The following is an 11,263-nucleotide window of genomic DNA, read 5'->3' on the forward strand; positions in this document are numbered from 1 at the left end:
TAAATTAAATTATAAAAATTTGAATTAAAAAATTACCCAAAAAATAAGGAATTTTAAATAGTTAATTTGATATTAATATCGATATATTTTTGTCAAATTTTTATGATATCTTTAAATATATATTTTATTCAAAAATAAAAAATCATCGCTTTTTTAAAATCATATAAAATCATATTATAACATCGACTGAAATAAAAAATAAAATAAAATATTAAAATCACAATGTATCCCATTGCATTAGACGAGTTCGCTGCTGGTAAATAAAAATAGATTATACAGCAACCGATATGACACACCCTTTCCCTCTTATCCCAATTGAAAACTAGGGTTTTAGACACACCGGAAGCAAAAGAGCACTCAAAACCCTGAAAATGGCGACTCGTGTTCTTCTGCGCTCTCTCATTTCCACCGCCAATCAAACCCTAATCACTCGCTTCTACACCACCACCTCCTCCCCCGTCCTCCGCATCCGTCCTCTTGTCGCTGCCGCCAACAATCTTCGCCATTGCTCACTTGTTGCTACCAGGAGCCGTGCTTTTTCGACTCGTCAGACCACATCTTCTCTAAATGATTCGAATCCTAACTGGTCTAATCGTCCACCTAAGGAGACTATCCTTCTTGATGGCTGCGATTTTGAACATTGGCTTGTTGTGGTGGAGAAACCCGAAGGTGAGCCTACTAGAGATGAGATCATTGATTCGTATATCAACACCTTAGCCAAGGTTGTCGGAAGGTACTGATTCAGAGTTTATCTATTTCTTCATCGAATTTCAATTTCATGTTACATCGAATACTTGTTTGTTGGTGTTTGTGGTATTCAATAAATTTTAATTGTGCATATGTGTTTGTATCTATTGGAAAATCTAATCATGGCTTTGTTATTCGGGTTCATCAGATGGCGATTATTCAATTTAATGTTAGATTATACGCATTGTTAGGATCGATGGTTAACGCCAATGTAAACCTAAAATTTGGAATATGTTTATTGTTCAATGGTATCCATTTGAGTATAAAGCTAGATTATATGCATTTTTATGACAGTATAGGACCATTCAAATTTCAAACTCCCAAAAGGATTAACTAAGATTTTAGATTCCATTAAGCTGTAGATTTTGTATATGGTGTGCATGCTAGTTTGGTTCTGCATATCTACATGTTGATTTCTGTGTGTATTTTACCCTAAACACCATAAGTTATGGTTGGTAATTTTGTACTAGACCAAACCAACCAACATGTGGACCATCGTACCAATTACAGTGGTTGGTAGTACCGTACCAATTATGCAAACATATACCGTGTACCACGGTACCAACTTATTTAATTATTTATTAGTTTTTGTATTTTTATGTATTAATGATAATCATTATAACTCTTAACTATTATGCTTGAACATTTGAATGTTTGCATTTTTAATTCGTTGCAATTAAAGACCCTTAAATGTCACATGTTTTACCTGAAAACTCAAAATTTGAACAAAATAACATGTTTTTGTATATTAACTTGAAGTTGGTACAAAACCAGTACCAACCGAAAAAAATTGGTACCGATTACAGTTAGTTGGTACATGGTATAAGATTTTGTGTACCAATTGTAATTGGTTGCTGCACGGTATTAGAGGAAAAAACTCGATACTGTACCAAGTCATAAGTGTTATAATGGGATATATTATAATTTGTGGTTTTTAGCTACGATGAAGCAAGGATGAAAATCTATTCAGTCTCGACTAGATGTTATTATGCTTTTGGAGCTCTTGTGTCTGAAGAAGACTCCTACAAGATAAAAGGTAATAGAATTTGCTGCGTTTTCTGTCACATCCTATGTGGTTTGTGTAATTGTGTTACAATCTCTTAACTTTTTCTTTTCCTTTTGGTCAGAGTTACCTGGTGTTCGGTGGGTGCTGCCTGATTCTTATTTGGATGTTAAGAACAAAGATTATGGAGGTATCACATTCTATTGACTGTTTCAATAGCTCATGTTATCATGTAGAAAGCCTAAATTTGTGAGGTTCTACCTGATTTTTGTACTAAATTATGGAACCTGAAATGCCCCCTCACATTGGTGTCCTTGGAGCGGGTGCCGTGTGGGGCCGGTTGGGGTTGCCGGTAATCAACTTTTGCCCAAATCTCACTCTTAGAATGTGTTTGATACACTGGACATGACGGAATAGAACATGGATGTGTGTTCCATGTTTGGCATGACTTTTATGTGAAACAGACTGCCACAGGCGTGTTTCATCCCCACCCTATGGAACAAAGTGGAAGAGACCTATATTTTACAAATATAACTCTTAACATAACCTTAAAATAAAACTTAATTCTCTTCTAAAACATCAAATACATCTCTCTTTACATTTTATTCGTTCTTTGAATTTTATTTATTGTATTTTATGCCCTTTAAACTTTCACTTTACAATGGTCAAAATATGGTTTTTATACAGTTTCTATATTTTGGTTATTTTATGTAATTTATTAGATATTACTAATAAAAATAAAAAATATAGAAAAAGTATAAAATAAAAATTGGAAACTACATAAACTTTTTATTTTGGTATCATTTTAATCGTCTTGATGAAAACTTTTTACTGACTATTTTTTTATAAAAAAATTATTTATTATAATTTAATAAATTACATAATTAATCAAAATATATAAACAACTCGTTAGGAGTAAATTGGTTATTTTATCTATTTTGTCATGTCAAATTTTGTCTTACCAAACACTTAAAAGCTGTTCTATTATTATGTCCAGTCTAGTTCTGTCTATCAAGTCTGGATACCAAACACTCCCTTATAGAACCTGATATGTGGTATGTCACCCAACGAAAATGACTTTCTTCTTAAACTTACAATTAGAGATTATATTGATAGGATGTCTCTTGTGATCTTTGTGGTACTGTGATCACTGGAGGAGACTTATTTCCCACCTGGAGGTGGGGTCTGGGAGGGGTAAGATGTACGCAGACCAACTTCTGCTCAAAAGAGTAGAATGACTGTTTTCGTGAAGACCACTGGCTTGTGAGAAGTGTGTGAAAGCAAGAAATGCATATATGCAAAAATATTAACAAAATGAAAGCTAATTGCACTTGCATAAATTCCATGTGACAGGGGAACCGTTTATTGATGGGAAGGCTGTTCCGTATGATCCAAAGTACCACGAGGAGTGGATCAGAAACAACGCCCGGGCAAATGAGAGGAATAGACGAAATGACAGGCCTCGGAACTTTGATAGGTCAAGAAACTTTGAGAGGAGAAGAGAAAACATGCAGAGTAACCGTCCATCGCCTGGTGGTGCCATGGGAGGACCTCCGAATAACATGGGTGGACCGCCTAATGCAGGTGGTGCACCATCTGGAAACATGGGTGGACCGCCTAACGCAGGTGGTGCACCATATGGAAACATGGGTGGACCGCCTAACGCAGGTGGTGCNTGGTGCACCATATGGAAACATGGGTGGACCGCCTAACGCAGGTGGTGCACCATCTGGAAACATGGGTGGACCGCCTAACGCAGGTGGTGCACCATCTGGCAACATGGGTGGAATGCAACAAGGTGGTGGTCACCCTAACTGGGGTGCTCCTCGTCCAAGCTACAATGCAGGCTCACCGAACATGGGTGGTGGGATGCCGCCATCAAACATGGGTGGTGGGATGCCGCCACCAAACATGGGAGGAGGGATGCCGCCACCAAACATGGGAGGAGGGATGCGGCCACCAAACGTGGGTGGTGGGATGCCGCCGCCACCACCACAAAACATGGGTAATGTTCCGAATTATCAGCAGCAGGCTACGTATGGACCAAATGGCGGAGGTATGGCTTATCAATCTGGACCAGGGCCAAATGGTTATGGTCAAAATGTAGGTGGTGGAAACCCTTACCAGAATCACGACATGCCTGGAAGAGATATGCCGACGACTCCACCAAACTATCGGTGATAATATAATAGAGATATCGGAGGCTAAATTTATTCTATGCTAATTAATGTAGCGCGGTTGATTCTTGTTTTCGCTCATAAGAGTTAGTTTTATCAAAGGTTATTCTTGTTTACTTGTATTTTCTTGTGATTACAATCATGTGTGCATGGCCTTTATACGATGCGTTATTTAGCTAAATGCCGGACCATTAAGTACGATGAATGGGGTGGAAAAAGCAATAAATCATAAACTATGGGGACGAAAACTGTGATTTTGAAAGTACAAGGATGAAAATAGCAATTTCAACAAACCACAGGGATGAAAAATGTAGTTTACTCTATTTTTTACTTTCATGTATGACATACTCGGATTCGAATTTGAATATGAAATCAGATGTTCGTACTCAAAATTAACAATCGGACAGATTGGATTGGAATCGACAAGCAAAAGTGGAGCTGTTTGACAGTTGCTGAATGGTTCGATGCAGAATGATTAAGTGATCAGAATAATTAAGAGATTCTCATGATATAGTGCAAAATGAAATATGATTGTTTGGTAATAATTTACAATGAAATTAGGGCGCTTAATGGTTAAGGGATGCGTAGGATACAAAATCATTTGAGTCTTAAAACCATTAAGAGACAAACTTTTTTTTTTTTGCCAAACAAGATTCACCCCTTAATGATTCAGAGTCTGCCTCTTAATGAAACTATTAAGAGGTAAATACACAACCCCTGAATAGTTTTGTCCGAATGGTACCCTTTTTTATATATTTGATTGGATCAAAATATACATTTTTGTCCACTCGATCACATTCTGTCTTATATCGTGCTAAAAGTGAGGCAACAAATTCATTCACATAGCATTGATACAGAAGACACCTGCCCATTTAGAAAATGAATAATTGTGCATAGTTCTCAAAAACATATCCATCAGCCTCAAATCACATATCATTCATAATGAATATTGCATACAAACAGTGGTCTTATACCACTTCAGTTCTAGTAAATCTATTTCTCTGGCTTCTGTGTAGTTAAAACATCTGATCCAATACGCGTCGTTTATAGTAAACAACCATTAAAAAACCGACCCGTTTTAGCGAATTTGACCGGATTGGTGATTAGGGGGCGTAGCTGTCAGAACTCCTGTGATCGAGACCCCTGCTTTCTTGTTCTTAACGTCACGAATTTGATCTGCAAGAGACTTGTCGTTTTTCCGAGTGTCTTCTCTCAAAAACTTGAGGTCAAGTCTTTCCCAAGCTCTGTGATCTCGACTACTAAGCTGATCGTTTACAGATTTTTTCCTGTGAATCTGAAAGCCACCAACAAATATGAACAAGAGTCTGTTAGCACTTAGCAGTTTAATGAGCTTAATGGGACTCAACTTATTCAATCAGCTATACATGACTATTTGGTAAGACTTAATAATATAGGAAATAGCTTATTCAGTAAACTTCTAGGGGGGAGCTTTATGCAGAAAACCAAGTTGTTTTTTCCAAACCTGTCCCTCCTAATTAAAAACATGCTCCTTTAATCTATGAAAAAACCCTCCCAAAAAAAAACCTTCACAGTCTATACAGACAAATTAATCCACGCAGACAACTTTATCAATACATGATTTAATGAAAAACCAATCAAACAACTACTTAGAGAGTGCCATAAAATGTGATTCCCCCATTGTCCTATGAAAATTGCAACATCTGACTGATGGTAGTAAAAATGTTTGAACACCAAGACATTGTCTTGAATATTCAACAAGAAAATCAATGAATCTTGTAGATGATGGTAACTGGCAAGTAAGTTTAGGAAAATCTTAGGAGCCATTTACCAAATATTTCCAGGGTAAGCGCTTACAGGACTTAATGGAAAACGCTCACTGGGTAAGAGTCTTCTCCGTCACTTACCAGGTTAAGATTCTCGGTCTTTGCTATGCTTCTTACCGGGTAAGATTCTGAGTGAGACCCGGTAAAAGCTTACCCGGTAAGAGTTTGGTAAACGGCCTCTTAGTAAGAGAACATGTTGTAACTATACGTGTCATCCCCAATAGAAATGTTGTACTTTCGGTGCGTTTGGTATGCGAACGGGACTGGACAGGTAAGAGTGAGGTAGGGTAGGCTGTAGGTTGGCAAAAGAATTCCGGAAGGTTTTAGGGTTTTAATTTGACATGGGTAGTTTATTAATTTAAAGATCTTGTCTCGTCTCCTTGAGTCCGAAATAAGCATTTTTGTCTCACTCGGGTATTGTCCCGGTCTAAGTCGCGTCAAACATGAGACAACAAATTTTTGTATTGTCCAGCGTAAGAAAATTTACCAACCAGTTTTCTTATAGGTGTGTGACAAACTTAATGAAATAAGTAATAGCCCCATGTTTGCAGCCTACGGCAGCATCTAATGAATATTTCTAAACCGCCATTGTGCAGTTAGGTTTATAGTTTGGGGGTAAAACCGTCCAAACTGGACCGGGAAACCCCTAGTTTTTCCCATAAAGTTTAAGTTAAATTGACCTATAGACTTGTTATGAGCTTTTTACCTTTGTTAATCTCTCCTTCAGTTTCAGATCTTCAGCCGCTGCCAACTCCTCTTTTTCTTCTTTCGATTTCTTTGATGGCTTCTTCTTTGCTAACCCTTTTACTTTTGCCATCCGTTTCTGTAAAGTAAGCTTCGCTTTCTCAGCTTTCGCTTTTGCTCGTCTCTCTGCTCGTATCTGTGCCATTTCCTTCGCTTTTGCCACGTCAGCAGAGCGCTGAAGGTGTTGAAGAGCAATCTCTCTTTCAATCTTTTCGTAACTGTCCCAATCTAGTTCTTGCTGGCCAATCCCGCCTTTCTTAGCAGCGTTTGCAATGCTTTCAGCCCATTGTGATATGAATTTTTCTCTTGATTTTTTCCACTTTAAACGCTCTCTCCATTGTCGTGTAATTGTCGTGCGGATTTTTGCCTTTGTTTGATCGCTGCATGAAGATGTATGTATATACATAATGCGTACAATACATTTTATATACTGCAAAATTCAATACCGAACTAGAAGACGATATCAGTGCCGGATAAGAAGATTTTAATGTCAAATAAATCTTATGATCACGAGGCAGTATTCTAAAGGGCATATTGTACCAAAATGAAGCCAACATTATTTTCATTCTTACTTTGGGAAACCAATTTTCAGAACTTCCATTTTGAGGGTCCAACCGACCAACTCGTAAAACTTCTCATTTAAGAGACCAACCAACCAACTTTCAAAACTTCTCATTTAAGGGACCTGCTGACTAATTCATATTCCCCAAATACATGAACGAAAGCAAATCCCCCCCAAATTGATAAGTTTTGAAAGTTGGCCCCTAGATCAGTGGCAGACCCAGGATTTTCTCTGAGCGGGTGCACCTTTAAGGTGGATCAAAGTTCCGCATAATCGTGGCTTAACCTAGGGAGAAAGTCAACGTGGTTTGACCTAAGAAAAAGTCAACGCGGATTGAGGAATAAAATACAATGTTTTCAGTTGAATGAACCATGATCCTTATTATAAATTGCCTTGATAATAAATATAAGATGAATTGACATTGAGAAGGAAAATAAATCATGGAAAAAAAAAATCAAAACGGGAGAAAAATTAACAAAAAGTTGCGTTGGCATAGTGGTGGTAATGCATATGATTGTACTTGAAGTTGTAAGTTCAATCCTTCTAACTATATTTTTGCTGCTAATAATATGTTTAGAAATAGCATTGTAGGGCCCGAGTAAATGCTCTGGGCAGGCGTGGAGCCTAATTAAAAGATAAAAAGGTAAACTTTCACCTAAAAATTTTGAACCCTTGGCCTCTTGTATATAAAGTGGTAATCCAACCATCCACTCGTATTTAAATTTTGTTATAGATTTGGTTCCTAAGTATTTAAGGGCACCCCTCAAAATCAAGCGGATGCACCTTTCAGACAACTACATTTTTCTCTCTTGCAATAATCGAGTGAGCGTGTGCATGGGAGCCCTCTCAGCTCCTAATAGGTCCGTCCCTTCCAGCTATATAGAGATGGAGAGAGTTGATCAACTTCTTAGAATCTAGCTCGCTAAACAATAACTTGTCCCGCCAACTCACATTGATATGCCCACTACAATCTCTATTGAAGGCTCCTCATCTCAACTTATAGAACGGACAAATGCACTCAACGACAACAAGAAGCCTTTTATCCCAAATTAGTCGAAATGGGTAGAAATGGAACCTGATAGAATATAGAAATACAAGGGAATCTCGATAATGCCCTACGGTTCTTGGACATTAGCATCCTTGCACAAACTCTTTTGAGGAACCAGCCTTTTTGTACTCCCTCCATAGAGGTCAAGGGTTCAAGTCTCACCCAAGAGAGTGTGTGTGTGAGAGAGAGTTTTACCATATATAAAGCATTATATAGGCAAAAGAAATAACTAATGATTTAGCACTTCAATTTGTGAGAGTTGTGGTTCTGCAACCTAATAATGAGAATTGAGAATCGTACCTAAGAGTGCGAGGGCATTCAGACATTTTCTTTCTTACCTGAAAAAAGTACAAGCGGTTGTAAGTGAAAGACGACTAGAATATAATAGAGTTTAAAAGTGACCTATGCTTATGCATTCACACAAGAAATATGTGCAATTTCTACATTCAGATGAGTAAAGCAAATCAGAAGAAAGCAATGCAAGTGTTTTAATTGTATTTCTTTTATGAAATATATAATGCACACGCACATGCACGAGTGCACAAGAATCGTGGATCAGGTTGAAACATGATAACTTTACACCGACAGCCCCTTACATGACTTCACACCTTGGGGTCTTTTAAAGCTTCTTTAGTTCTCTGACTGATCAACTCGCGAGTCTCTGTAAGAGAGCACCTTAAATCAATTGAAACTCGATGGATAGCAAAATATATTTACACATTGTCTGCTTACTCATCTCCGAATGAGCCCACCCACCCTTCACCCCTGCCCACCAGAAAAAGAGGGGATAAACAAACACACACCAAAATGGGATAAAAAAGTACCTGCGGTGTGTTTCTTTCCTTTGTTCCATGGAATTCTCCCCTTGTTTGCTAATCCAATTTTCTTCCTTCTTAAAATTTCGTTCTTATTCATATCTGATGTCGTTTCAGCAACAAAGTTATTTAAATTGCTCTCTTTAGCAGACGGTTCCCCTTCAAGATAACTGGAATTAAGTTCTTTAAATTCCCAGATGTTTGACTCCTCCTCTGAAGGAGTGCCCCAGTGCAAAGCTCTACGTAATTGAAGTCCTCTGGATGAGCTAACAAATACCAATCCGGAAGATACACCAGAATTCAGCTGCGTTGTTCTCAGGCAAAGTCGATAACATTCCACAAAACGATTAAAATATTGTGATTGACAGATGTTGGGAACCAGACTGTTGTTTGTGTAAATAGCCGATGAATTCCTGAAGAAATATATGATCATAAGCAGTAGAATAACCTTCTTTAATTGACTCTATAACTGTGTCCATTTTGAAGATGGAATAACAAATTTGGTAACCATGAGTGTCCAAGCCAGCTTAAGCACACCTCGACTAATCCCATGGGGCCTTGAAGATAAAAGTACGGAAAATCCCTAATGGCTCCAAGGAGACTTCAACTGGCAACCTATGGGCAGAGCCCAAGGCCTAGCCTTTGTTTGTAGGTTGAGCTGGATCTCAAGGTTAAAAAAGACGGAGCAAACTGATACCATATACTTAATTTATACCATAAAAATGCATCAATACTATTCGGGTATCAGACAATATGCTTAATTGATACCATAAATATGTTATGCTACCAAAATGAATGCTCAAAATCAAATGTTAGGCACCAGTTCCAGATTAATACAATCCAAATTTGAACATCAAGCATACAAGTTTTTGAAAGTGGTTAACTTGAATATATTTTGTTCTTGTGCAGCATCTAATAAGCCTCTTCTAGTGCTAAAAAGGGCCACAAATTTAGTATGCTAAGATATATATACACAAATAAAATCAATCGAAGCAAAGAGGCAAACAGGAACACAACCTTTTCTACTCCCTCCAATCACATTTCCATGGTTACAGAATCAATGTCAAACTAACCATTTGATACAAAACCAACCAAGAAATCTATAAACATAGTAGCAATGTAGCATACAATTGACAGATAACTAAAGCATACCCCCATAAACATACACACAGAGAATTCAAGAAATCATGTTTCGTATATAGTAATTGGGAAGGGGGATAAGCTTACAAAGGAGAGGGCAGCATCTCGGAGACAAATGGTCGAACAGTTGGTGGTCAAACATCGAAATGCAGGAACAAACGTGACTGTTTATGGTTTTACAGTCATACCCAATTGGCGATACGAGTTCATTGATTGATTGACATAGAAGAATCTGTTGGTAGCATATGAAGAACCAGTCGTTGGCGATATGACTGGATAGGGAGAAGAACCTGTGGTTTTTTTACTCGCAACTGCCCTCTAAAACCCTTGGGTCGATGACCGGACCCTAAGCGGACCATATTTTAAGCAATTTCTTGTTATAACACTTCAACCCCCAAATTTTGTTTTTTGTGCTAAATTTACCCCTAGACTTATACAATATGCAAAAGTCGCTATATTATCCCATGGGACTTAAAGGGTGTGCATCGGGCGGATTCGAGAGGACAACCAAAAAATCCGATTGGATTTCGGATATGGAAACCAAATCTTGAATTTTAGGTTTCGGATTTTGGATTGCTTCAGGTTGGTCGGGTTTCGAGTTGAGGTCGTTCGGGTATAGTTATAATGTTATATATATATATATATATATATATATGAGCTCATTCAAGGAAGAACTGACTAGTTTGTGGTAATCGTGAGATCCAATCTCAACCACAAATCAATAGATAAATAAGGAAAATTATAATTTTGGTAATTTTGAATTAAAATTTTAATGCAGGGACATTTTAGGTATTTTTTTCTCCTCTCTTCTCTCTCCGTCTTTCGTCCTCCATCCTTCAGCTCCGACCACCATCCTCGGCCTCTGGGCACCGTCCTCCGGTGATACCTAAAAATATTGACTCTGTTAAACAAAAGACACGGTGTGATACCCAATCACATATAAGATGCATTGTGTACCACTATGTTACATCTCCGATCGACTACACAAACGACCTCAGTGTGATACCCAAGCACATATAAGATGTCTTGTGATACCACTATGGTACCACCGGATGACGGAGGTCGGGGGACGGATAGAGAAGAGGGAGAGAGGAGAAAGGAAAGAAAATACTTAAAATTTTAATTCAAAATTACTAAAATTATAAATTTCCTAGTTTATCTATTGATTTGTGGTTAAGATTATAGCTCATGGTTACCACAAACTAATTAGTTCTCATCTGAT

The 11,263-nt window shown here is 37.8% G+C and overlaps 2 protein-coding genes across 2 annotated transcripts; one reads left to right on the forward strand and one right to left on the reverse strand.

Moving 5' to 3' along the window:
* Positions 1–339: 339 nt before the first annotated feature.
* On the forward strand, positions 340–4,108 carry LOC112516936 (multiple organellar RNA editing factor 8, chloroplastic/mitochondrial-like). The gene is made up of 5 exons (XM_025124194.1): positions 340–733; positions 1,686–1,783; positions 1,875–1,940; positions 3,104–3,376; positions 3,468–4,108. The coding sequence occupies exons 1-5, from the start codon at positions 372–374 to the stop codon at positions 3,929–3,931; spliced, it is 1,263 nt and encodes a 420-aa protein (XP_024979962.1). The 5' UTR covers positions 340–371; the 3' UTR covers positions 3,932–4,108.
* Positions 4,109–4,741: 633 nt separating this feature from the next.
* On the reverse strand, positions 4,742–10,383 carry LOC112517473 (stress response protein NST1). The gene is made up of 6 exons (XM_025124916.1): positions 10,129–10,383; positions 8,911–9,314; positions 8,695–8,747; positions 8,387–8,424; positions 6,439–6,856; positions 4,742–5,221 (listed from the first exon to the last, which is right to left on the reverse strand). Exons 1-6 carry the CDS (start codon positions 10,143–10,145, stop codon positions 5,006–5,008), a joined length of 1,146 nt encoding a protein of 381 aa, XP_024980684.1. The 5' UTR covers positions 10,146–10,383; the 3' UTR covers positions 4,742–5,005.
* Positions 10,384–11,263: the final 880 nt, after the last annotated feature.

Source organism: Cynara cardunculus (genome assembly GCF_001531365.2).
Source record: "Cynara cardunculus var. scolymus isolate 2C chromosome LG 8, CcrdV1, whole genome shotgun sequence".
In the NCBI taxonomy this organism is placed as follows: domain Eukaryota; kingdom Viridiplantae; phylum Streptophyta; class Magnoliopsida; order Asterales; family Asteraceae; genus Cynara; species Cynara cardunculus.